General features: G+C 53.2%; 1 protein-coding gene across 1 annotated transcript; it reads right to left on the minus strand.

Moving 5' to 3' along the window:
- Positions 1-147: 147 nt before the first annotated feature.
- Positions 148-27,871, minus strand: LOC144247600 (uncharacterized). The gene is made up of 2 exons (XM_085565262.1): positions 26,303-27,871; positions 148-1,113 (listed from the first exon to the last, which is right to left on the minus strand). Exons 1-2 carry the CDS (start codon positions 27,382-27,384, stop codon positions 615-617), a joined length of 1,581 nt encoding a protein of 526 aa, XP_085421388.1. The 5' UTR covers positions 27,385-27,871; the 3' UTR covers positions 148-614.
- Between the last annotated feature and the right edge of the window lie 98 nt (positions 27,872-27,969).

Below are 27,969 nucleotides of genomic sequence, written 5' to 3' on the forward strand. Positions count from 1 at the left end.
TGGGCACAGGGAGGGAATTTATTACCAACCAAACCACGGCAGCACCAGGAGAAGGGAAAGAAATCCCTCCAGCACCTTCCCCCACCCAACGGGGATCACCCACAACAGGATTATCCACCATGGAGAGACGGGGACATCCCAGTTTAGAGCAAAGCCAATTTTATTGAGTGTACCAGGTGTTTATAAAGGGATTTACTTGTATGGTGCTTACAGAGGGCTCTGTTTTTGGTAACAATTTCCCATTGGTTACACATTCTTCGTGACATCCAGTAACCTGGGAACATTTATTTTATCACAAAGACTCACACCATGTTGCCTGGTCACTTCTTGCCCAGGGAGACTGAAACTGTGTCTGTGTCTCCCACAGTTTCTGCTCAGTCAGGCCTCAGATGTCGGGCCCCTTTATCAGCTCCATTGCTTTACTCTCTGTTTTATTCCCCATACGGGGGCACCAGGGCTCTGCCCAACGCGGGTCACTGGGGATCATCCAGCCCGGATCCTCCCATGGGGGATGGAGCTGCAGCAGCACACCAAGCTCTTCCCTCTCTCTCTTCCCTCACTCTCTTCCCTCACTTCAAGCTCTTCCCTCACTCGGGGCACTCACAGGGCTTCCCTTACTGGTGCCTCCGTTGGTGCCGGGTCAAGTGAGAGCTCCTGGAGAAGCTCTTCCCACACTTCCCACATTCGTAGGGCCTCTCCCCGGTGTGGATGCGCTGGTGCTCAGTGAGGCTGGAGTTTTGCTTGAAGCCCTTCCCGCAGTCGGGGCAGCGGAAGGGCCTCTCCTCTGTGTGAATCCGCTCATGGAGGAGGAGATTGGAGCTGGTCTGAAACCTCTTCCCACACTGGGGACACTCGTAGGGCCTCTCCCCAGTGTGGATGCGCTGGTGTCTTCTCAGGCCTGACCTCCTCCCAAAGCTCTTCCCACAATCCAAGCACTCATAGGGCCGTTCCCCAGTGTGGAGCACCTGGTGCACCATCAGGCCAGACATGTCTTTGAAGCCCTTCCCACACTTCCCACACTCGTAGGGCCTCTCCCCGGTGTGGATGCGCCGGTGCACGGTGAGGCTGGAGTTGTGCTTGAAGCCCTTCCCGCAGTCGGGGCAGCGGTAGGGCCTCTCCTCTGTGTGACTCCGCTCATGACTGAGGAGACTGGAGCTTCTCTGAAACCTCTTCCCACACTCCCCACACTCGTAGGGCCTCTCCCCAGTGTGGATCCTCTGGTGCTGGACCAGGTGGTCGCTCCGCCTGAAACCCTTCCCACATTCCAAGCACTTGTGGGGCTTCTCCCTGCCATGAGGCTTCTCCACCAGCTCCGAGCTCCGCCTGGATCTCCGCCCGCCTTCCTGGCTCAGGGGGGCTCTTTCCTCCCCACAGCTCCCTGGGCTGGGTTTGCAGCTCCTCCTCCTGCAGCATCTCTGGGGCTTTTCCTCCTCCATCCAGGCACACCCTGGGTATGACAAATCCTGGTTTGGGGAAAAAACAAGAGGAGAGCACCTTGGAATGGAGGTTCCACCTTGCCCAAGTTCATCTCAGGAAGTCATTGGGAATCTTGTGTCTGTAAGAACCTCCAAAACACCAAGATTCAGCCCAAAAATACTGCAAACTTCCAAGACACAAATCAAAAACTCCCTAAACATCACAACTCAGAAAAAACCTCCTCCAAAAGATAAAGATTCAGCTGCCACATAAAACCAAAGCACCAACATTTAGCCCAAGAAAGCTCAGAAACACCAAGATTCACCCCATGAAAATCGTGGATCCACTTCCACAGTCACCTGCTGCATGTGGGGGGAGCAGCACTCCTGGGCTGGGGGGAGGCTGCAGACACAGGGAGGGGCGGAACCTTCTGCTGCTTCCTCTTTCTGCTCCTCCTCCTCCTCCTGTGTCTCTCCTCTTCCTCACACTCCTCTTCCTCCTGCTATTCCTCCTTCTCCTGCACAATCCCACCCTCTCCTGCCACCTGCATCGTTTGACCATTCTGTTCCTCAAGCCTGCTTCTCCTTCCCTTCTCCTCCTGCCCCCAGGCCCAGCACCCACTGCCGGCTCCCTCTTCCCCCCAGCCCCACAGCATCCCAGCGCAGGGGCAGGGATGGAGCTGGGGCAGGTCGGGCTGGGGCAGCGCTGGGCTCTCGGCCGCTCCCGCCCGCACTCGGTCCCCACTGCAGCCGCTCCCGCCAGGACAGCGCGGGGGGGCCCGGCCTTGGCGCTGCCCCACTCCCACCTCCCCAAATTCCCCTCGCGGGGCCATGGGGCCGAGGGGGGGGTGCAGGTGGGTCCAGGTGGGGAACGCGGGGAGCTGCGAGTCTGCCTGGCAACTGGTGAGTCATCAGCGCCGCGGGCTCTGATTGGCTGAGCTCTGCCCGAGCCCTGGGGCTGCAGCACAGAGGGGACACCCTGCTCCAGGGGGGATGTCCCACAAACGGGGGACCCCATGAAAGGAACAACAGGAAAGTGTCTTTACAAACAGATGCTCTGAATCTGCTCGGAGATAGGGCTAGAGAATTGTACATAAGGGTGTGACAGGAGAATCCATTGGTTTCCGAAAATGTTATTTGATGACACAGACTGCTGCTCAGCCAAGGTCTTGCTAAATTCATTAACTTGGAGAAGAACAACAAAGCCTTAACAGAGTCATGAGTATCATCTGCTATACAAAACTGGGGTGCATATGAAAGGGGTAAGTAGTAGGTGGATTGAGAAGTCTGTAGCTCTCAAGTATTTCAGCCAACACAGAAAGGGAAAGGGAGATGCAGCTGGGAAAATTTGGATGAAAATGAGATGGTGTCCTCCAACAATTGGCGAGATCCCATGGCCTGAATGTCCCATGGCCTCTCCCTTTTCTTAGGAATGAAATTTTACAGGATTCCTCCGTCTGCTTTGTGGACAGAATTCTCTGCTCATGTCAATTTTTCCACACACCCTGGGGTTCATCCCGAATTCTTTCCACCGTCCGGGGCGGCGGGCAGGGAGTGCAGCTGAAGGTGCCTCACCCACTTTGGGTGATCGGCTCCCTTGGCTGGCGGCAGCACCGGTGATTGACTGGGGGCCCGGGAGTGACCAGGAGACAGACGAGTGACACATCAGGGGGTCTGTGAAGAGTCAGCAGGGAGAGAGCACTGAAAATCTCATCAGTGAGTGCCCTGGGATCCTCGGGGAGTGAACATGGCAGGGAACTCATGGAGGGGAGAAAAGGAAAAGCCAGGGAGGGGTCCTGGCCAAAGGGATGATGATCCCAAAATGTCTCTGAAGGGTCCCTTGGGAGAATGTTGAGGTAGTCTGCACATTCCCCCAGAGGTAATTAAGGACATGGGCACCCAGGGAGGCAATGAGGGAAGTGGAGAAGGGATTTGTACAACAGGGGATGGATGGACGGTGTGCTGGGAAGGGATTGGGTGAAGGGGAGTGTGCAGCAATATTGTTCAGGCAAGAAGCAGCAGGAGGAATCTATGTGGTAAGAAAATGGATGCTGGAAAAGAGGGGGAACAGAACAATACTCAGGATTGGAATGTTTTTCAGCAGGGTCTTATCCTCACAATTTGCCAGCTGATCCAGAACCTTTCCATCCCCAGTTTCCAGGAGAGGAAAAGCAGGAGGTCAGGATGCCAGGGGTTTCTCTGCGCTGGCAGCGGCAGCACCGGGCGCAGAGGTGCGGCACCGGGAGCACGGGCTGGGGCCTGTGGGGAGCTGCGGGGCCGGGCCGGGGCTGTGGGGCAGCCGGGGCTCAGCGCCGGGCGCTGCCTGACCCCACCAGCCCCGGGCAGGGCCGGCAGTGGCCCCCGGCCCCCAGGAGGCTGCGGGACGCCCCGGCCGCTGCCCGGCCCCGGGGAGCTGCCGGCCCTGCCCGCCGGGGGGGCCGCCTTTGGACACTGCGGCAGGACAGGCACCGGCTCTGCCACACGGGCTGGGCAGGGACCCTGAGCACAACGGGGAAAACAAAGGAACAGCTGGGAAATGCAGAGTGCACATGGAAGGATCAGGATTTGCTGTTCAGGATTTGCTTTGGGTCCCTGCAGAAAGGAAAGGTTTTGCAGAAAGCTCAGCAGCTCTCAGAGGATGAGCACCCACAGGCAGTGACCGGGGCTGCAGGAGTGGCACAAGAAGGCCCTGCAGCACTTGGGCACAAAGGCACAGCAGCTGAAGGCAAGAAGGGATGAGCAAAAGGCCAAGCTGAAGGCAAAGGCCATGGCAGAGTTCCCACAGCCCCTGAGGGATCAACCCCAAAGCCCAAGGGGGCCCCAGCACCCAGGGGATGACGGGGTCGGCCACAAGCACCTGGCAGAGGCATTGCCCTCCTGGCCAGGGCAGAGCCCACCCAAACAGCCCCTGGGAAGGAGTCAGGGCTCCAGCTGCAGCCCACAAGGACACTGCAAGCACAGACAGCAGCACCCTCAGCAGGAGCAAGTCCACCCCTGCATGGACATGGATTGTCAGGGCTCTCTGAGCTCCCATCCCACCGGGGACCCACCACACTGGAGCCCTGGAGAACATTCAGGCTGGGTCTGCATCCAGAGGAGGCCTCTCCTGATGGACACAGGGGCCTCTCCTTCCATTTCCTATCTCCTATAGGGGGAGAAAATTCTAAAGGAGTGTTTTCATTATTAAGGGAATAAATGGGAAAACTGAGCTGGTGTCATTTGTTCATGCACTATTAGGAGCTGTGGGGGATAGGTTTGAAATAAACTAATTTCTTTTTCTTCCTACTCTGATTGTAATTAACTAGGAAGGAATTTGATGGTGGCATTTTAATATTGTAAAATGTGATACAGAGGCTATTGCTGCTGTACCTTTGTGTCAAATGTCTGGCAAGGCCTGTGCTGAAGGGAACCCAGAGGTGTGGGCAGCCCCAGGGAAAATTTGATGTGGAGCCTCTCCAAATTACTTGGAAGCAACCAGGACAAGTGGTGTCTAAAAGCAACACCCTGTTCCAGGGGAGGGAAGGAAGGGCTCACAGCCTGGTACGGAGTCCCTGCTAAAGGCAGGGCCCTTGGAGCCAGGGATGTCTCCCTACAGCACTCCTATCCTGCCTGTCAGGGAATCAGATGGCTCCAATGAGGAGGACAAGAACAAGTGCTAGACAAAGCCTCTGTGAAATGGCTGAATTTCCTGTCTAAAAATCATCTTTTAGTTTTTGAAATAAAAAAAAGGCAAATGCTGGAGAAAAAGGTTAAATATTTGAGAAATAGTGGGACTGAAGATTCCCGGTGGATTGACCCAGAGAGGGTCTGGGCAATCACAGAAGTAACATTTCCCAGTACCAAAAAGGAGCCGGACAATTCTGAGGATTAATAGGAATTACACAACATGGATTAAGGATTCTCTGTTCCAGCCAGAACATTGTAGGACTTTTTAACCGCAGACAGCCTCCATGCTGTGGTATGGACAGGAGAAAGTGAGCAAAACTTGAGAAAATGAAAAGCCAAAAATATTGATGCCTCAGCTCTGGCTCTTCCAGACTCAGAAAAGAAATTGGAATTGTAGGTGAATGTTCAACAGGGCCATGCCAAATGAATCCTTGGGCGGAAACGTTTCACCCAGTGGCCAGAGCGGCCTCATTGCCTGCAGAATTGTGCAGCCACAGATTCAACAGAACTGAGGCCCAAAACCTGATGACAACAGGATCTCCAACTGTTCCAGTCTGCCATCAAGTTCAAGCTTTGATAACCAAAAGAGCCTCGCAATGGATGAGCAGTGCTCGGTTATTACAGTGTGAAGCTTGTTCAGTGGCACAGGAGGATTCAGAACTGAGGACAGGGGAAGGGTTTAACCCAGCCTCCTGTTTGAACAGCCCACAGAGGGGCTGGGAAGAAACCCAGCACTGCATTCAAGTGACACAGCTCCAGACCCAGCCTGGGGGAGACTCAGGAGACATTGCCTGGCCTGAGGCAGAAAATGTCTTTGTGGATGGCTCTTCAAGGGCAGCAGAAGGGAAAAGAGTTCCAAGACACGCTGTTATTGAGGAAAGGGAATCAGACAAAGCGCAGGTTACCCCCATGGTCAGCTCAACCAGCACAGCTGTGTGTGCTTGTAAGAGCCTGGCACTGAAATGCCCTGAGCAGGAAGGCTTCAATATCTTCTGGTGACACCATCTCACCTAACAGGGGGGCAAAAGCAATTCTGATTGCCCATTTGATCACTTATTAGGGTATTTCTAAAAGACATAATTCCAATAAAAGGGATTGTGGAAGCAACAAACTCAGACAGCAGAACTCATTTTCCAGGAAAGATCCTCCAGGGGGCTATGGGAGCTTTAGGAATACAATGGGACCTCCATAACCCCTGGCAACCCCAGAGCTCAGGCTGGGTACAAAGAATGAATGGGGAAAGAAACACCTGTGGAAGCTGGGGATAGAAACCAAGATGCCATGGGTATGGCTTTTGCCATTGGCTTGGGCAAGAAGAAGAGCCAAACCCAGGGGAGATATTCAATGACTTCCCCTTGCAATTGATCTTGGGAATTCCTTACCCTGGGAATTCTCCACCTAGTGCAGGGTGCAGATAAGGGATGCACATTTAAAGCAGTCTGTGGCCAGAATCCTGTCTCTGGTGCAATCTCTCCCCCAGGAAGCTGGGCTGGCACAGAGCCTGCCTTGGCACTTTGCTGCTGCCAACATCCAAGCAGGACATGGGCTCTGCCTAAGGAGTGCAAAGCAGCACCACTGGTGGCCAAGTGGCGTGGCCCATGCCAAGGGGCCCCGAGGCCAGAAACAGCCGCCAGCACAGCTGAACACGGGGGGACCCCTCAGCCTGGGCTCCAGGTCTCTGCAGCCCCGGAGATTTGCACTTCCCGCCTGCAGCAGGAGGATGGGAGGCCCCCCTGAGCCTGCACTGAAGGCAGCGCAGCAGCAGCCAGGGCTCCACAGCGGGGCAAGGCCCTGGGCCTGCCCACACATCCTCTGCTGAAATCCTCGGCCTGGCCACCCTCCTTGGGCAGCTCCAGCCACCGGGGCCAGCCCTTGCTGCCACTGCTGCAGCTTCAGTGCTCGCTGGGCCTGCACTGCCACAGCTGCTGGGGAGACACCGGGACAATTCCACTCAGTTACACTCACACTGCATTAGCTGGGTTGGTGGAAAATGTAGCAAGTTTCATTAAAAAAAAATATTATTTCTCTACTCAGGCTTGCTTTGCCTTTGCCTTGGGGAAAGAAATGTTAAAGGTTTTTTCAAGGGATGTTACACCACTCAATGGAGATGAGTTTAACATCTCAACACACTGGGAATACCCCAAAAGATACCCACAAAACATCAGTGCCCAGCAGCAAACAGCAACCAACACCTACCCCAGACACTGCCCCCGGCAGAGTTAGAGGCACCTGGCCTGCAAAAGGCTGAGAAGGAAATCCAGGAGTTCGAACCTAATTAACATCAGAGGCAAAGAAATCTGGGTCCAGTAGGAAACCAAATACTAAAAACTACACAACTTGGAAGCAATGAACATTAAACCAATGGATTTAGATTGGTTCAGACTGTATAAATTTAGGAAAATGTAGTAAAACTCACATGTCATGGGATAATTTTCTCTGCACAGCCAGCCTATGTGTGAATGAAATGATTTCTGTTGCACATCTTTGCCAGAACCAAGGAATGCCTTGACTCTCTAGCACTAAAGATATTGTTGGAATTTTTTTTTTCCCCTGCAGTTTCAGAGACGAGATTACACCATGAGAATAACTTTCCATAACAATTGTCCTGGCTTGTAAAATAAGCATGTATTCTATATGCCATCTGTTGGAGGTTGGGCAGTTTTCTTATCTCTTCCAAGAACAATGTCTCCCTCTGGGGAGATATCTTCAGTTCATGGACCATTGAATGACTCACTGCATGACCGGTAAAGTTACATCATCCCATGGTGAGATGCTCCACCCAGGGGGAGGAGCCAAGCACCCCTACCTGCATAAAATCTGCACTTTTTGGGACACTGAGCAGCTATTAGCTGGATTTCCAGAAAAGCAGCTCATTTCTCTGCTGGATTCCCAGAGGAAGACCAAGCCCAACTACTACCAGACCTTCAAAGAAAACTCCACCCTTCTAGAGATCACCAATCCAGCAGCATTTCATCTGCCACTCCAGGAAAAACAGCCACCATTTAACTAGACTACTGCCAACACCCTAACTCCTCAGGGTGTTAGGTTTCTGACTCTCACTAGTTTTGTTTGTACTAATTACATTTTTATTATTATTATTTTTATTTAGTTTTTCTCCTAATAAAGAACTGTTATTCCCATTCCCATATCTTTACCTAAGAGCTTTTTTTGAAATTGTGGTAATTCGGAGAGAGGGAGTTTACCTTTTCCATTTCACAAGAGGCTCTTGCCTTCCTTCACAGACTCCTGCCTTTTCAAACCAAGACAGAGCCCTTGGACAATCTTCCACCCCTGTACCTGAATTCTCCTCCCCAGGCTCAGGCCCCTGTGCCTGCACCAGCGGGGCACCCGCCTCAGCCTGCACAGGCACAGGCACCGCCGTGTAACACACAGCCCTCGGCTCCGCTGCTGCCGGACCCATCAGGTCCCTCCCAGCCCCACCTGCACCACAACAGGCAGACGATCCCGGGCACACACCTCCCCCTGGGAAAACTGCTTATCCTCCAGCTAGCAGAACACGGTGCAAGACACGGAGAGAAAACCATGACGATAGTGAGGAGGAAGGGGACAGACCCAGTCTTTACCCTCTAAGGGAAGTACCAACCGCTCCCGGAGTCATTGGGTACGTAAATGTGCCGATCAATATGGGAGATGTAAGAGCTTTCAGCAAGGAAATGCGGAAATTAATGGATAATCCTCTCGGGGTGGCAGAGAGGCTGGATGAATTTTTGGGGAACATCATCTATTCATATGATGACATCTGCGCCATTCTAAGGTCGTTATTCAACGCTGAGGAACGGGACATGATACGGCAGGCTGCAATAAATGATTGAGAACACAGGAATCCCCAGGGAGGGAGTGGCACGAGAGAAAGCCTGAACAGAGGCCATCATAGAACACCCAGGCAGAGAAGGATCAGTCTAAAATGATAGGGCTAAGGAACATGGTAATACAGGGAATTTGGGGGATGGTACCAAAGGGACAGAACATTAGTAAAGCATTGGGGGAATGCCAGGGGAGGGATGAAATACCCACCAAATGGCTGGAGAGGCTGAGAAAGAGCCTCCAAATGTATTCGGGCACTGACCCTAATTCACCTGTCAGGGGTATTCTGTTTAAAACACAATTTGTTGCTAAATCATGGGAGGACATATGGAAAAAGCTAGAAAAAAGAGAAACTTGTCAAGAGAAAAGCCTCCAAGAATTGCTAAGGGAGACACAGAAGGCTTACATGAGAAGGAATGATGAAAAATAAAAAGCACAGGCAAGGATACTGGTGGCACAATAAGGGAAGTGCAAAAACAGGAGCAGATACAAAATCCCGGAAAGCTGGCACAAACACAACAGCCCCAGGGAAAACCTAACCCCTCTCAGAAGAAAGGCATAAACAAACAGGTTAGCAGCCCTGAGTGCTTTTACTGTCAACAGAAAGGGCACTTCAAAAGAGACTGTAAGAAGAGAATGAAGGATGAACAGATCTTCCAGGAGGATTAGAGGTGTCAGGGGCTTTATAATTTGGGGTCCAGAACACCTGGAGAGCCCTTGATAAAATTAAAAATTAGACCCCAAAAACAAGAATTGGTGGTTTTGGTCAATTCAGGCGCAGAAAGAACTACAGTTCAGCGACTGCCACCTGGATGTACTAAAAGCAAGGATTCAATGGTGGTCATTGGGGCTAAAGGGGAACCCTTTAAGGTTCCGGTTTTAACAAATGTGGAAATAGAAAATAAGTTTTATCTGGGGAACATAGTACTGGTAGAAGAAGCAGATTATAATTTGCTGGCAGGGGATCTAATGGTAGCTCTGGGGATAAGCCTGATAGCACAGGACTCCCAGCTCACAGTAAGTTTATACAAAATAACCGCTGAGGACAAAAATGAGATAAATCCCAAAGTGTGATTTGGGAAGAGGCGGGGAGGTTAAACATGGAGCCAATTCACACCGAGATCCAGAGACCGGAGGATCCAATCAGGATTAAACAGTACTGCATTCCCATGAAAGGCAGGAATGGACTGAAGGCTGTAATAGAAGATCTAATAAAGAAAGGCACATTGGAACTGTGCATGTCAAGACATTACACTCCTATCTTGGCAGTACAGAAGGCGGATGGTAATTACAGGCTGGTGCAAGATTTGAGGGTGGTAAATCTATTCTCTATACTCACCAAACCTATTTGGACAAGCCCTTGAAAAACTCCTAAGTGAGTTTGTGCCCGTTAAAGGGACCAAATTACTACAATACGTAGATGACCTATTGGCAGCCGGACTCAGGGAGGAGGATGTGTGGGACCATAGCACTATTAAACTTCTTAAGGGAAAAAGGGTTGAAGGTCTCAAATTGAAATTACAGTTCACAGAGCCTGAGGTCTAGTACCTAGGGCATTGGTTAACAAAAGGTAAGAAGTTGGATCTGGACAGGATAACAGGTATCATTACTTTACCCCCTCCACGAAGAAAAAAGGAGATCAGGCAGCTGCTGGGGCTTCCAGGATACTGCAGGCAATGGATTGAGGGATATAGTGAGAAGGAAAAGTTTCTTCATTAAAAGCTTATCACGGACAAGCTAAAGTAGACAGAGCAGGATGAGGAGGGTTTCAAGAAATTAAAAGAAACCCTCGCAGCAGCTCCAGAGTTGAACCTCCCTGATGTAAAGAAACCTTTTCAGCTGTTCCTGGACATCAGTAATCACACTGCCCATGGGGTTTTAACGCAGGATTGGGCAGGGGCCAAGAAGCTGGTGGGGTATGTATCAAAGCTTTTAGATCCTGTAAGCAGAGATCTTACAAGCAATTGCAGCAGTGACAGTATTGGTGGAGAAGGCTAAGAAGGTGACTGTTACAGAATTGCTGAGAGAGAGGGCATGATTTATGTCTGGAGTGAGAATTGAGCTACCCCTCAGTCTAGGCCACAGATTTGGGGCTTGTGAGGCCTTCCAGCCTCTGACACAGTTAGAAATTAAGAGCTTGTGGCGCAGATAGAAATTGTATTAAGGTGTGATGCGAAGCACTGGGCTGTCTGGGTGTAAAGTAGTATAGGTTTATAGTGTAAGGTTTAGGCCACTTTAAGACAAAGGTAAACAATGTTAGCTTGCCAATGAGAGTGCTTTGTAAAGTATAAACTATATAGAAGTGTATACAACCTGCCATCTTCTCTCGAATAAATGGAGAACGTTGCATTAATCATATTGGTTGGATGTGTGTTCTGTCCCGTCCAGCTTCCCGTTATCTGAGGTCCCTGGTTGCAGGTGACCGTCGGGGCATTCTGCAGCAAAAGGCTGACAAGTGGCCAACTGACGCCAGGCTCCTACAATATGAGGCTGTATTAATCCACTCCCGGGATTTGGAATTGTGAACTACCTCGGTGCAAAATCACGCGCGATTCCTGGCTGGGGAAGCCGCAGGAGTGCCTTCCCATGACTGCGCAGAAGGGGTGGAGCTGCAGATCAAAATAAGGCCAGATTTAGAAGAAGGTGAAAAATGGTTTGTGGGTGGTTCTGCAAGGGTCATAGATGGGAAAAGGAAATCAGGATATTTCCTGATGGCAAAACCGGGGTGGTAGTGGAATCAGGACCCCTGAATCCCGGATGGTCAGCACAAGCTTGTGAGTTGTACGCAGTATTGAGGGCCCTGTGGAAATTAGAAGGGAAAAAAGGAACAATTTTTACAGATTCAAATTATGCATTTGGGGTGGTACACATATTTGGAAAGATTTGGGAAGAACAAGGGTTACTCAATACTCAGGGAAAGAGGCTAGTGCATGAAGAAATAATCAGGCAAATCTTAAAGGTTATAAGGGGGCCAGAGGCAATTGCCATAGTCCACGTGAAAGGGCACCAGACAGGAATGCAGTTCAGGACCCAAGGGAACAATTTACCAGACAAAGAGGACAAAAGCGTGCCTCTAATGAAGGTAAGTACCCCAGGAATCGAAGAAGGGGAGTTTCAGGAATATCCTCCCCACCCCTTCCTGAAGGAAATCGAGGGGTACAAGAAGATAGGAGGCCAGCTAGAAGGAGGTAAGTGGAAATTGCCAGATGGGAGGGAGCTGTTGTCTAAAGACTACAGCAGAAACATCCTGAGGAGATTACATCAACAAACACACTGGGGATTCCAGGCCCTGGCAGAGCAATTCCCTGGATTCTTCAGGTGCAAGGGGATTTATGAACTGGTAAAACAAGAGGTGCAGGGGTGTATGATTTGTCAAAAGATTAATCAGGCAAAAACACGGCAGCTGGCACTGGGAAGTCACCCAGTGGCATACAGACCTTTCAAAAGGATTCAGGTAGATTTTACTGATCTGCCTAAGGTGGGGAGATATAAATTTTTATTGGTAGTAGTGGACAAATTAACCCACAGGGTAGAAGCCCTCCTGAGCTCTCAGGTGATGGCTCAGACAGTATCAAAATTTCTACTAGAAGAAATCATACCCTGATGTGGGTTAGTAAAATACATAGATGCGGACCAGGAGACACACTTCACCTCAAAAATTATTAGACCACAAGCCAACGCTCTGGGGATCCAGTGGGAATACCACACCCCATGGCATCCTCAGAGCTCTGAACAAGTTGAAAGGATAAATCAAACATTAAAGGTTCAATTAGCAAAATTGATTCTGGAAACAAAAATGTCCTGGTTAGAGCGCCTCCCCTTAGCCTTGCTGAATATCCAGACCATGCCTCACTCCGAGACTGGAGTGTCACCTTTCAAAATGCTGTATGGGATGCCATATGAACATGGTATGCCACTGGGGCATCCGAGGATAGAAGATGCACAGACACAGCCGTATCTCATAGCCATAAGTAAGAATCTGCAGGAATTGCAGAAGCAGGGAATAATAACACAAGGTGCCCCTTTAGGTTTTTCCACACATAAAGTACAACCTGGGGACAAAGTGCTCATAAAAACGTGGAGAGAAGCCCCACTGACACCTCACTGGGAAAGCCCTTTTCTCGTCCTCTTAACCACAGGTACAGCAATACAAACAGCAGAAAAGGGGTGGACACACGCATCCCGAGTGAAGAAGGTCGAGCACCAGGAAGAGATGCCAGAGTGAAAAGTCACCTCTCCTCCTGGGGATTTGAAGATAACCTTGTGGTGGCTAAGTAAATGACTGACAGGGATCTGATAACGTGCACTGAACCTCATTGTGAATGTTATCCATTTGTATATTTCAAATGTGAGTATTGTAACAAGGTTTGGGTCACACACTGTAGAAGGGAATATTGGCCAAAGGGTTTATGTGATAAGTGCCTAGAAGGGGAACTAGCCATATCTTAGAGCTGTGGGTCTCAGATTCAGTCAAAGAAAGAAACTGAGAGTTTCTAGCCAGGCAAAAAGCTGGGAAAGAGCTGGGAAAGAATGTAAATAATGCTTTATTTCTCTTGTTTTTCACATTGTTTATAGTTAAGTTCTATCACTGTGTGTCAAGCCCTTTTGCACCAATGCTCTGGGTTGTTTTCACTTCAGAACAAATAGATTTGATCCTTGCGAAGCTCTGTATAAAAGAGCTGTGTATTTTGAATAAATGGGAGTTTTACTCTCAGCAGCCTTCTGAGTCAAGTCTATTCATTCCCATCCTGCCTCGACAGCAACAAGAGCTTGCCACAAGCCTAGGAATAATCAAAGCGGACTCTGAGATCTGCTTTCATTTGTTTCAAAACAGGCTAAGGGGAAAATTGAGATCAAAAGCTCAAATCATTACTGTTGAGTGCCGGAGGTTAAATAAAGTACCCTGCAGTGCAGATACAGTTAAACTACCGAGGTGGAGCATCTTTAAACGGAGGTATGCAGCTCAGTCCAGGTATGACACCACAGAAGACTATTCTTGCTGCCGAGAAAATGGTTTACCTCACCACTGGTGGCAACCCAGTGAGCACAGGCAAAGGCAGAGGAATAATAATCGTGGGGATCCTGATCAATCTGAGTCCAGCAATGTGCCTCAAGACCAGCACACGTTGCACTAACTGGCCCAGCACAGAGGTGTGAGGCCCCGGTGAAGGTGCGGGCTCTGCATACAGACTGTCCAGAGAGCACACGGGGAATCGGAGGCTCCGACAGCCCCAGCCCCAAGGAACTGCGGCAAGGGTAAGATAAGCGGGCACTGTCCCATAAACGGCACCCTGCAGGGGATACGCAAGCTAAAAGAAAGAATAAGGTGTTACTCACAAAGGGCGACCCCCAAGGACGGGCAGTCAGAGCACAAGGAACATAAAAGAAATGTTGAACAGATATCTGTCCCAATCTGTGATAAATGTAACCGCACAGTATGGACTGGGGGAAGGATGGAGTCAGTGTTTGTAGCATACTTTCAGGCTAACCCATTGTGTTATGACAATAACCACTTGGGAATGTGTGTTATGGGTGGACAGACATACTGGGTCAGGGAGAACTTAAAATATGAGTCCAAGATGTCCCTCAAAAATAAGCCAGTCATCTTGGACCTTTTAGAGGATTAGGATGACCGCCTTTGTTTGCAATATGACAGGATGTTCTGCTTTTCAAGAACAAAGAGCGAGTGGACCCGGAGAGCAAAATTAAACAGGTATCACAGGAACTAAAAAGACAAGAGGCAGAGATGAGAAAAAGAAGGATGGAGCAAGAAAGGTTGAGAACCCTAAGCGAGCAATATGATCAGCTCAAAAAACAATATACCAGTTGGAGTTTCCCTGCCTCCGATCAAAACCTATTTGTGGATCTGATGCAAGAAACTGCAACAGAATTGGGGCTGTCCAATTGCTGGATCTGCAGAGGGCTCAAGTCTGCAGAGAAGTGGCCTTGAAAAGGTGAGAGCTTAGCTCTAGATCAACTCCTGAAATGGGATAATGCTATAATTGGGACATTTTGCATTAGCAGGGAGGGAAAGGAGCACACTGAAATGGTGGGATACACTTCATGTCTGTTCACTCCAACAGTAAATTCCTTTAACAAAAGCAGAATCTGGCAGCCAGAAATCCCTACTGGAGTACTCCAGTACCTAGTAGGTACCTAGTAGGGTACTGGAGCTGGGAAAAAGGCACTAAATGTGAATGGAGAGAAAAAAATCGAACACTGCTGGAACAAAGGCTCTGGAGCTAACCCTTACCAATCCTTAGAGAATTGAGAGGATTCTGGAGTAAACCTGAAAACACAAAAGTCAGGTGGAAACCCCCTGAATGGTTTATATTGGATTTGTGGGAAGAAAGCATACAGCAAACTACCTCAGTGGCGGAGAGGATCATGCACTATTCAATTGATCAGACACGTTTTCTTTACCCTACCTCAATCAGAACGCAGCTCACTAGGGGCCCCCTTATACAAAACTTTGAGCAGAAGAAGGGATTTGAAAAAGAAATTCCCTATCTTTGGTGGGGGTCAGACCTGGGGCGAGAAGTGGCCAGCAGAAAGAATAATAGAGGATTATGGTCCTGCAACATGGGCCCAGGATGAAAGCTGGGGGTATAGGACCCCAATTTATCTGTTAAACCGACTAATAAGATTTTGGGCAGTGGTAGACATGGTCTCTAACCACACCTCAAATGCCCTTGAGCTGTTGTCTAAACAACACTCCCAAATGAGGGCCTTTGTGTATCAAAATAGAATAGCCCTGGACTATTTACTAGCAGAGGGAGTAGGGGTCTGTGGAAAGTTTAATGAATCATAATGCTCTATAGAGATTGATGACTATGGAGAAACCATCAGAGGCCTGTGACAGAAATTAAAAGGGTAGCACATGTCCCAGTACAAAAATGGAACTCCGTACTCCAAGCATCCTGGTGGGATCATCTGTTTGATGGAGCACGGTGGAAAAAGGTAATATTTTTTTATATTGTGTTCAATAGCTGGGATCATATTCCTACCCTGCCTGATACCATGCTTTATCAGGTCGATACACTCAGTAGTGCAGGGTATGCAGGTGGCTGCCATGCCCACAGACCCAGAATGTGCTATGGGAAAAACAAATCAGGTATCAAAAATAATGAAATTGGGGGAGGAAAATCTACACGGTAGGGCAGCAGATGCTTTGGCCAGATTCAAAGAGCAGATACAGGGAGAAGGGGATGTCTACAAATTGTACCAGGGAATTCCAAGACAAGAGTGGGATAATAAGCCTTCAGGGAACTAAGAGGATTATTTCCTTCTTATAAAGAACTAGGAAATGGGATAGTAATATAGGGAAAAGTCACACATAATTATGTAGAAAGTTTAGAAAGCAGGAAAGAAGGGGAGGGATTGTTTTGTGTATATGGGATAATTCATGCAGATAAAAATTGCCATATATATTTTATGTATGTATTGGTAAGAAATACCCTTATAAAAAGATTTTTAAGCACACAAGTCAGTGTCCGGGATTGCATCACAGTGTTGAAACCACCTGGACTAGAGGAAGGAGATCTTCATTTACAAATGAATGAATGTGGCCAGCCCAGAGATGGGTGTTCCTCAAGGTGATCCACCAGGATGATGAATACCTGATAAATATCTAAGACTGAGATAGCTGGAGCCATCTGTGAGATACATCTCAATACTGGATTACTGGATTCCTGGATTCTAGGAACACATGGTGGATGTTTATCACTCCCCGGACATGGTTTTGTTCAGCTCCTTGCAGAGAAAGAACTCCACAGGAATATGTGCAGACCTGAAAGGAAGAAAAGGGACTCTGCCTCGGGCAGGATAGTCGGTGTGAAACAGAGGGGACCCTCTGCTGTAGCGATCAGACCTGTGTCTCGCCCAGCACCGGTACCCAGGCTCTGCACTGACCCTTTTTGACTGGATTGTGGCTCTTCTTTTTTTTTTTCTCCAAATTTATACTTTGATCATTTAATAAATTTTCGTTAATTAATAAATTGGAGCATTCATTTATCACAAAGGTAATCCTTTAACTCATTAACAGTTAATAGTGTGTTTAAAAATATGCTTTAAAAAGAAAAAATAAAAGCAGCATATTCTGGGGTGGCCACATATGAGTCATCCAATGGCTGACCTGGAAAAGAATTTTCCCTCCAGCAGCCTGGAGAGGAGCTTAAGAAATGCAAATTAACAGTGCTGGGGTAAAGCATGGACAATGTATTTGGGTTTCTTGCCTGGGGCTGGAATTGGGCTGATTCCCTCTGCCCCCTCATCCCAAACTCCACCATCTCCCACAGATGGAATTTGCACAGCTGAAGGCAGAGCCCGTGGTGAGGATCTCTGACTCTGCAACAGAAATGGCTGAAGCTGCAAAGGGAAACAGCAAATGGAGAATGTTGGGAAAACTTCACCAAAATAAGGGAGGGATCATCCCTCTGCCCACTCCAACATAATCTGTCACTGTCTGTGTTTTATAGGGTGGATTCGAGCATTGGGGTTTTTGCTACCACAAGTTCAGAAAAATCAGTTAGAATACAAGTATTTGATGTTTACATTAGAGAAAATCAGTCAATTGATGCAGCCCTGGCTCCCGAGGGAGTGTCAAAAATCGAAAAACCAAAACGGCTACCAGAAGAAATTCTACAACACCACAGACCAGCCCCTGGGAACCCTATGAAACTCATATCAGGAGCCACAGAACCCATTTATCATTTCAATGGCATCATTAAATTACAAGCTGTCCTCCAAATAAGAACCAACCAGACAACTCCAGCTCCTGACCTTCCTGCTGACCAAGCCACTGAAATGAGGAACACAACATTTCACCAGGGGATGGGATCAGATTATCTGTTAGCAGAAAAAGGAGGAGTTTATGGAAAATTAAATGACTCAAACTGCTGTTGGCAAAGAGATGACCAAGGAAAACTGGTGAAAAAGATGAGAAAGGAAATAAGAAAGCAGCTCATGTTCTGACCCAAATGTGGAAAGGATGGGTATGGGACGCGGTTTTGTGGTGCACTGGCAGACCAGGGGTCAAACGAATGCTGCTTCTCCTCTTCTGTGCTGCAGCAACTCTCATCTTTTTACCATGCTCCCCACCTTGGCAGTGCAGCTCATCCAGCAGCTGAGCCAGGGCATGCAGGTGGCAGCCAGGCCTCCTGATCCACAAACGGCTACAAAAGGACAGGGAATGAGGGCACCGAGAATAATCCCAAAACCAAAGAGGACCCGGGAAGAACAAAACAGAGTCAAGGAGTGAATCTGCCTGGAGATAGGGCCAGGCACTTGTAGAGAAGGGGAGAAACCATCAGGTCCAATAAATGTTACAAATTGACCCAGACGGCTGCTCAAAGTCCCGCTACATACCCGAACTTCGAGGAGAAGAACAAAGACTTAACAGAGCCATGAATATCGGCTGTTCTACAAAAGGAGGGTGCACATTAACGAGGACAGGCTCCAGGCGCATCGGGAAGTCGGAACCTTCCAAGGAACTCAGCCGGTGGGCAAAGGCAGAGGGAGATGCGGCCGGGAAAATGAGGATAAAAAGGAGGCTGCGGACTACAGCCACGGCAGAGAGCGCACGGCAAATGCCCCACGGCCTCTGCCCCTGCTCGGCAATAAAGTCACTTTGACAGGACTCCTCGCTCTCCTCCGGGCACACAAACCTCCGGCGACGGGAATTTCCCCGCCCGCTCCCGGCCGCGGGGCAGCCCCTCTGTCCTGCCCACAGCAGCCGGGCCGAGCCAGCGCTGCTCCGGCAGCGGCTCCTGCCCGGCCCCGGCGGGAAGGAGACCGCGGGCAGCCGCTCCCGCAGCGCCCTCAGCCCGGGGCCGGCACGGGCCGGACACGGCACCGGCGAGCCGCCGGAGCCCCCTGCCGCCCCCTCCGCCCGCAGCCGGCCCCGAGCCCCCGCAGAGCCCAGCGCGGCTCCCACCTGCGCCGGGGCCGCCTCCGAGCTCCGCCGCCGCCGCCTCACCGCGCTCCGGCCGCTGCCGCCGCTGCCGGGCCCGCACAGCCGCTCGGCCAATGGCGGCGCTGCGCGGCCACGGCCGCCCTCAGCCCGCCGCCGGGGCCGCGCCGCGCCCCGCTCCCACCAATCAGCGCGCCGCAACCGCGACTGACGGCACCGGCGGCCAATGGCAGCGAGCTCGGGGCGGGCTCTGCGCACGGCCCCGCCTCGCCCCGCGCTCTCGGCGCCCCCGGGCTGCGTGAGGGGAAAGCCGGAGATGAGGAACAGCCCCGGCACGGGCCCGGGCCCGAGCCGGGATTGAGCTGCCCACACAAACAAACTTCTCCGCGCCTCCCGCCACGGCTTTCCCGGCCCTGCGCCTCCCGTGCCTCCGCCTCTGCGGGAAGCCCAGGAGCCTCACTTCTCCTGCCCCTCGTTAGCGCGTCAGTGCTTCGCTTTGATTTCCCCCCTAAAGGGAAACCTGCCCGAAGCCCTGTGGGTGGGTGGGGCAGGGGAGAGATTTCTGGCGGAAAACTCCAAAGACTGGGAGCAGGAGAAGGAGAAGTCAGTGCAGAGCCTTAAATGCAGCTTTCCCCACGCCTCCCTGCTCCCAGCTGCACCTCCTCCCCCGGCAGGGCAGGAGACAGGGAATGGGGCCATGCTCAGCTCATCCCCCGGGGCTTCTCCCTCTGCTCAGGGACAGGAGTCGTTCCCTGCTGCACCCTGCGCTCTCTCCCGGCCGAGACTTCTCCAGGAACTTCTCGGAGCGGAGTCCATCCCCTGGGCACAGCCCCCTCCGAGTGCTGCAGCGTGGGTCACTGTGCCACGGGCTCAGTCCTGCCAGGACAGGCTGCTCCAGCGGGGCCCCTCTGCCCGCGGGCTCACAGCCTCCTCTCAGGCATCGCCGAGCTCCAGCCCGGCTCCTGCAGGGGCTGCAGGGGATCTCCGCATCTCCATGGACCCGCAGGGGGATTGTGGCAGTCCAGGGCGTCGCTTTGGCTGCCCTGAAGTCCTGGGTCCCTGGCAGGGGTCAGGAACCCCCCTGTACAGACCCCCCATAGACACTGTCTCTGATCTCTGTCGATGGAAAAGAGTTTTCAATCTTACAGGATGAATTACAAGCTCTGTTTGATATAAGTAATAAGAAAGTATGGCACGTGTGCAAAAGTAAAATTTTAGGGTTCTCGATAAGGGGCCCAAAGGGGACAAGATGGAAGAAATTGCATGTGTCTTGTCCTTTTTCTTCTTCATGCCCTCCATGTTTCACTGTAGTTTTGGCATTTTTCTGTTGGTTTAGGCTGGGGACACACTGTTCAACGTAGGTGACAGATATTGGCACATTATTGTAAATATAGCACAGGGAGTTTCTGGTATTTAATGTTTGTAACATCCCACTGAGGACAGAGCCCCACACGCTGCCCTGCAGGACAGAGCTGCGGCAGGGCAGCAGAACATGTTAGAGATAAACAGAATAAACAACCTTGAAAACCAGCACAGACGATTTATTACTTCTTCTTTGGCAGCAGGGCTGACAGAGACTTCCTACAATCTTGGAATCATCAATACCACAGATTCCAACAGGGGATCTCTGCATCCCCATGGATCTGCAGGAGGATTTCTGCAGCCCTATTGTAATATATGTTATGGAATTATTCGTGCTTACGTAAAGTGTACAGGTAATAAGTTGTGCTTGTATAAAAATATTCTTAAAGTTATAAAAGACCACAAGCTGCAGCCAGGGAAAGATTGCAAAACCACAGATGGCAGCAGACAGAAAGTCCTAATACACAAAAGAAAATTTCCACCAGAACCGGCAGAATTTCACCAAAGAGCTGGGCATTTTGCACAGAACCGCCGGAATCACACACAAAAATTCGGGAATTTCGCGCAGACCCGCCCGGATGGCGAATCCCGGAGCCGCCCGCAGCGCGCCCCGCACGGCGGGGGCGGGTCCCGGCCCCTCGCAGCCCTCACCTGCCGCCCAGGTGAGCTGGTGCGGCTCGGCCGAGGTGTTTTGTGCCACTGCGGGAAGGCGTTCTCGCAGCGCAGCGCGAGCGGCGCCTGAACCTGCACCTGGGCCCGCGGCCTTCACCTGCGCGCAGCGCCGCGAGCGCCTCGGGATGAAACAGCGCTGCCGAGACATGGAACCCACCCCGGGCTGCGGCCCTGCACCCGCAGCACCTGCGAGCGCACCTTCGTGTGGAGGGACGGCTTCGTCAGGCACCGGGACACCTGTGCGGGGACAGCTGGCACACCTGAGTGACACCTGGGTGACACATGGCACACCTGAGTGACACCTGAGTGACCCCTGAGCAACACCTGAGCAACACCTGGCACACCTGAGTGACACCTGGCACACCTAAGTGACACCTGAGTGACACCTGGCACACCTGAGTGACACCTGAGTGACACATGGCACACCTGAGTGACACCTGGGTGACACCTGAGCGACACCTGGCACACCTGAGTGACACCTGAGTGACACATGGCACACCTGAGTGACACCTGGGTGACACCTGAGCGACACCTGGTACACCTGAGTGACACCTGAGTGACACCTGAGTGACCCCTGAGCAACACCTGAGCCACATCTGAGTGACACCTGAGTGAAACCTGAGCCACATCTGAGTGACACCTGGCACACCTGGACACAGGTACATCACACCTCAGTAACACCTGAGTAACACCTGGGTGACACCTGGGCACAGGTAATGTTACAGCTAGGGACGGATGTCACACCTTGGCACAGGTGATGTCACACCTGGGTGGGTGCAGGGACACAGAGCCACCTGTGCAGGGACACGGTGATGTCACGTGCGTGACATTATCACATCTGGGGGATGAGACACCTGGGGACGGGGGGAACATCACAGCTGGTGAGGTGACATCACACCTGGTGTAGTGACATCACACCTGGTGGAGTTGGCGACATCACACCTGGTGGGCTGGAGAGGTGACAGGGGAGGGGACAGGTGGGCACGACAGTGATGTCACGCCCAGATGAGCCTGGAGGTCACACATCTGGATGATGTCACAGCTGGGCAGGAGGGGTGTGTGGACAGGTGATGTCATGGCCAGGTGAGCTGGTGATGTCACACCTGGGTGGGGGTGAGGTCATAACCAGGTGACATCACACCTGAGTGGAGAGGTGATGTCACACCTGGGTAGGTGGGTGATGTCATAACCAGGTGACATCACACCTGGATAACCAGGTCCCACCCACACCTGGGCACCTGGACCCTCACACCTGCTTTCCTCTCACCTGGATCCCTCATACCTGAGTCCCAGCCCACCCAGATGTTGGGGTGCCTGCCCACCTGGATCACCAGTTCCCAGAACACCTGGGCATCTGCACCCCGCCCAGACACACCTGGATCCACCCAGGACACCAGGATTCCTCCAAAAAACACCTGGAGCCATGGAGGAACACCTGGAACTGCCCCCAGGATACCTGAGACCCCTCCCAGGCACACCTGGATGCCTCCTGAACACAGCAGGAACCCCCAGGCACACCTGGATCCTCCTGAATAACACCTGGGACACGCCCAAAAACACCTGGAAATGCCTCAGGGACACCTGGATCACCCCTGGGACATCTGAACCTCCCTCAAGGACACCTGGATCCCCCCAAAAACCACGTGGGCCCACCCAAAACCCACTTGGACCCACCCAGGAACACTTGGGGCCCCCCAAACTCATTTGGACCCCCCCCAAAGCCCACCTAGAACCCCCCAAAATCCCACCTGGCCCCTCCCCCGTGAAATCACAGGTGTGGTCCTGCTCCCCCACTCCCCCGGGTTTGAATTTTTGGGTCGATTTGTGGCGATTCTTGGTTTCCATTGATAAAACTATCTACTCAGGGGCGGGGCCAAGGCTGATCGGGGCGGGGCCTCAGGGGGGCGGGGCCAGAACGCGGAGCTGGGAATGGGGAGGGGCGGGGCCTGAGGGGGCGGGGCGCTCGGTGGGCGTGTCCAGCAGCGAGGGGCGGGGCTAAAACACGGGGCGGGGCCCAAGGGGGCGGGGTCAGTGTCTGGGGGTTCGTCCTGCCCCCACCCACCCCCCCAAATTCCCCCAGACCCTCCCTCACCGCCCCTCCCCCACCCATGGGACACACCCCGAAACCTCCCCAGCCCCTCCCCCCTCGGTCCCCCGGAGCTGTTTTCACCTGGGAACCCCCAAATCTTTGGGAATTCTCACCTGGGACACCCTAAAGCTCACCTGCACCCCTCCAAAATCTCCTCAGGACCCTGCAAACCTCACCTGGGACCCCCAAACCTCACCTGGAACCCCCCAAACTCTCACCTGAGACCCCCAAACTTCTCCTGGGACCCCCAGACCTCACCTGGCCAGCTGGGAAACCACAAATCATTGGGAATTCTCCTCTGGGACCCTCCAAACCCTCACCTGGGACCCCCTAAAGCTCACCTAGGACTTCCCCAAAATCTCCTCAGGACTCCCCAAAAGCGGCCAAAGGTGGGGCGGGGCTGGGGCGATGATGTCACCTCTTCCTGTTTCCCCTCCCCAGCCATGTTCCCGCGTGTCCCCAAGTGTACCCGGCCGTGTCCCCTCCCCGGAGTGTCCCCAGCGGCCATGGAGCCCCACGAGGTGCGACAATCCCGGCTTGGGGGCGGGAGGGGACTGGGGGCACACGGGTGGCAGAGGGACAGAGGCGTGGCAGGAGGGGACAGTGGGGACACGGGGGGGGGCAGAGGGGTGGAGGGGACTGAAGGTGGCAGGAGGGAACAGGGAGGGACAGTGGGGGATGAGGGGGTGGCAAAGGGACAGAGGGGACAGCAGAGCCCTCCAGGGAGGGGACAATGGAACCCTGGGAGGGCACAGGGGCCACTGTAGGAGGCCACAAGTGCCACCAGGTCCCTGACACCTCCCTTGTCCCCTCCCAAGCTGTCCCCCCACCAGCTGCTGGAGGCGATGGTGGCCGTGGTGGCCACACTGGGCAAGCTGGTGGCCACCCTGAGAGAACTGACGGCCACCGTGGCCAGGCCGCACAGGGACATGCTGCTGGCCGTGTCCCCAGAGTTCCTGCGGGTGGCTGTGGGGACCTTGATCTTTCACCTCCAGGACTACCTGTGCCACCGCCCTGTCCCCTCCCTGGGCCACCACCCTGTCCCCTCCCTGGGCTGGACCCTGGCCCACCTCGGGGACACCCCAGGGACCACCTGGGCCGATGTGAGAGCCCTGGCCAGTGCCTGGCAGTGTGTGCTGGACAGGCTCATGGACAGCTGGGCCCGGCTGGCCAAGGGGGCCACCAAGCTCTGTGACGCCTGCAGGGATGCGGCCATCAGGAGCGGACAGCGGCTGGAGCTGCACCTGGGGCTGCTGGGGGACTTGGTGTCCGCGTGTGACGAAGCCACCGCGTTCCCTCGGGAGCTGCAGCGCCGGCTCGGGGACATCGAGGCTGCCCTGGAGGGGACAATGGAGGTGTCCCCTGATTTCCGTGTGGCCTTGGTGGCCACAGTGGCTGAGGCTGAGCAGCTGTGGGAGGCCAGTGCCCGCCTGGCCACGCATCACCTGCTGGGGACACTTGGGGACATCAACACCCTCTTCTTCTGTCCCTCTCCTGGCCACGGTGGCCGCGTGGTGGCCAAGCAGTGCCAAAGAGCCATGGAGGACATCCCGAGGCTGCTATGCACAGAGCAACATCACCACTGGGCTGTAATCAGGCCGGTGTCACCTCTGCAGAGACTCGGGGACATCCTGAGGGCACTTTGAGAGCACTTTGGGAAGGCGTCTGGCGACGCTGGTGGGGGCAGGGGGGTGAACGAGCCTCCCCTCAGTGCCTTGCAGGAGACCCCGCTGGGATTTCGGGGCCGGGGGGGTCCCCAGGCAGCCCCCGCTGCTGAGCACTGACCCTGCCCAGGGGGGTGCCAGGACCCCCCAAAAACCGCACCCGCACCCCCTTCAGTGCCCCCGAACCCCGTCGAGCCCTGACCCCCCCTCACCAGGCACTGGGACGAGTGGAAACCCTCCCTCAGTTTTCTGGTGGTCGAGATGACCCCGAGATTGTGAAAAGTCCTTTTCTCCCAGCCCACGCGGGCAGAGAAGGAGTCGAGATGTGGAGCTTTGCTTCTCAGGGCCGTTTATTTTCCCTTGTCTCTAACACGCTTTGTCTGCTCTGCTGAGCTGTGTCTGGCAGCTCGGTCTGTGGCAGCCTCCCTGCCCTCAGGGCGCTGTTTGCCTTTTACACTAAAAACTACCTGTACTGTGTTTACATTAACGTGCCAATATCTATCATTTATGTTGGACAGTGAATAGAATAGTGTCATCATCTCAGCAAGACATGGAGGGCAAGAAGAAGGAGCAGAAAGTCAGGACACGCCCAAATCCCTCCATCTTCTTCCCTTAAACCCCGTATTGTAAAACCCTAAAATTTTACTTTTCCACCCTGTGTTAATTCACCTACCACGCTACTCAAACCCTTGTATTTTGTAATTCCTCATACAAAGTTGGCAATTTTCTCCAGGGGCTAAAACCAAAGCCACTGTTGTTCTTGACACCGTGCCAAGGTCTCTGAGCCCACTGCCAGGGTCTCGAGCCATCTTGGCAGCCAGAGGAATGTCCTGGATTCCAACACCCCCCAATTACCGAGCAGTGGGAGCCCCCCGGCAACTGCCCCCCCCTCACCAAGCACCAGGATAGGGACCGGACCCCCCTCAAAATCTGGGAACCCCCCAGGCACCGGGACAACCCCGGCAGCAAAACCCCCATGCACCGGGACAGGGACCGGGCCCCCCTCGTGCTCCGACCCCCCCAAGCACTGGGCCTGGATTCCCCTTTGTGTCCCCCACCCATGACGGAGGTTCCATCCCCTCCCCTTTGATCCCCCCAGAGCTGTGGGACTCCCAGGAACAGTGCTGTGACTGGGGGGGACCCCAAGCACTGAGGGGGCTTGGGGGGTTCACCAGCACCAGGGGAGTCCCTTAGGGTTTGGTCTCTTCCCCAACCCCCACCCGCCCCGTTATCTCCCAGGACCCCCTGTTATAATCAGGGTCTCCCCCAGTTTACTGGGACCCCCTCAATACCTGCTTCCCCTGTTCACCGATCCCCCCAAAAGCACTGGGACCCCCCGAGCCATGAGCCCCCCCAGTGCACCAGGACCCCCCACTCACCTCCCATCCCCCATCCATGGGAACCCACCAAAATCACAGCAGCACAAGGAGAAAAAGCCAACACCTTCCCCACACCCAACAGGGATCACCAGGACCACGGATCATCAGGGCTCTGCCCAACGGGGGTCACTGGGGATCATCCAGGCCTGATCCTCCCATGGGGGATGGAGCTGCAGCAGCACACCAAGCTCTTCCCTCACTCCAAGCTCTTCCCTCACTCTGAGCACTTACAGGGCTTCCCTTAGTGGTGCCTCTGTTGGTGCTGGGTCAAGTTTGAGCTCATGGAGAAGTTCTTCTCACACTTCCCACACTTGTAGGGCCTCTCCCCGGTGTGGATGCGCTGGTGCTCAGTGAGGTGGGAGTTTCGCTTGAAGCCCTTCCCGCAGTCGGGGCAGCGGTAGGGCCTCTCCTCTGTGTGAATCCGCTCATGTAGGAGGACACTGGAGCTGGTCCGAAACCTCTTCCCACACTCCCCACACTCGTAGGGCCTCTCCCCAGTGTGGATGCGCTGGTGTGTTCTAAAGTCTGAGCTCCACCGAAACCTCTCCCCACATTCCAAGCACTCATAGGGCCGTTCCCCAGTGTGGATCACCTGGTGCTCGATCAGGCCAGACCTGTGTCTGAAGCTCTTCCCACACTTCCCACACTTGTAGGGCCTCTCCCCGGTGTGGATGCGCCGGTGCACGGTGAGGCTGAAGTTTCGCTTGAAGCCCTTCCCGCAGTCAGGGCAGCGGTAGGGCCTCTCCTCTGTGTGAATCCGCTCATGTACGAGGAGACTGGAGCTGGTCTGAAACGCCTTCCCACACTCCCCACACTTGTAGGGCCTCTCCCCAGTGTGGATGCGCTGGTGTCTTCTCAGGTGTGACCTCCTCCCAAAGCTCTTCCCACATTCCAAGCACTCATAGGGCCGTTCCCCAGTGTGGATCACCTGGTGCTCAGTCAGGCCAGACCTGTCTTTGAAACCCTTCGCACACTTCCCACACTTGTAGGGCCTCTCCCCAGTGTGGATGCGCCGGTGCACGGTGAGGCTGGAGTTGTGCTTGAAGCCCTTCCCGCAGTCGGGGCAGCGGAAGGGCCTCTCCTCTGTGTGACTCTGCTCATGAAGGAGGAGATGGGAGCTGGTCCGAAACCTCTTCCCACACTCCCCACACTCGTAGGGCCTCTCCCCAGTGTGGATCCTCTGGTGCTCGATCAGGTTGGAGCTCCAGCTGAAACCCTTCCCACATTCCAAGCACTTGTGGGGCTTCTCCCTGCCATGAGGCTTCTCCACCAGCTCCGAGCTCCGCCTGGATCTCTGCCCGCCTTCCTGGCTCAGGGGGGCTCTTTCCTCCCCACAGCTCCCTGGGCTGGGTTTGCAGCTCCTCCTCCTGCAGCATCTCCGGGGCTTTTCCTCCTCCTCCATCCAGCCACACCCAGGCAATGACAAATCCTGGTTAGAGGGAAAAACAAGAGAAGAGCTGCTTGGACTGGAGGTTCCGCCTTACCCAAGTTCATCCCTGGAAGTCATTTGGAATCTTGTATCTGTAAGAACCTCCAAAACACCAAGATTCAGCCCAAAAATCCCACAAACTTCAAGACACAAATCAAAAACTCCCTGAACATCACAAGTCAGCAAACACCTCCTCTAAAAGATAAAGATTCAGCTCCCATATAAAAGCAAAGCACCAACATTTAGCCCAAGAAAGCTCAGAAACACCAAGATTCACCCCGTGAAAATTGTGGATCCCCCTCCACAGTCACCTGCTGCATGTGAGGGGAGCAGCACTCCTGGGGCTGGGGGGAGGCTGCAGACACAGGGAGGGGTGGAACCTTCTGCTGCTTCCTCTTCCTGCTCCTCCTCCTCCTGCTGTGTCTCTGCTCTTCCTCACACTCCTCTTCCTCCTGCTATTCCTCCTTCTCCTGCATAATCCCACCCTCTCCTGCCACCTGCATCGTTTGACCATTCTGTTCCTCAAGCCTGCTTCTCCTTCCCTTCTCCTCCTGCCCC

This window comes from Lonchura striata, chromosome 35 (genome assembly GCF_050655825.1).
Source record: "Lonchura striata isolate lonStrDom1 chromosome 35, ASM5065582v1, whole genome shotgun sequence".
Classification (NCBI taxonomy): Eukaryota; Metazoa; Chordata; class Aves; order Passeriformes; family Estrildidae; genus Lonchura; species Lonchura striata.

Coding starts and splice junctions, on each gene's coding strand:
- LOC144247600 (XM_085565262.1), bottom strand. CDS start 27,384: ATGGAGGAGGAGGAAAAGCCCCGGAGATGCTGCAGGAGGAGGAGCTGC. Junction 1,114..26,302: donor CGCATCCACACCGGGGAGAG/GCCCTACAAGTG, acceptor CACAGAGGAGAG/GCCCTACCGCTGCCCCGACT.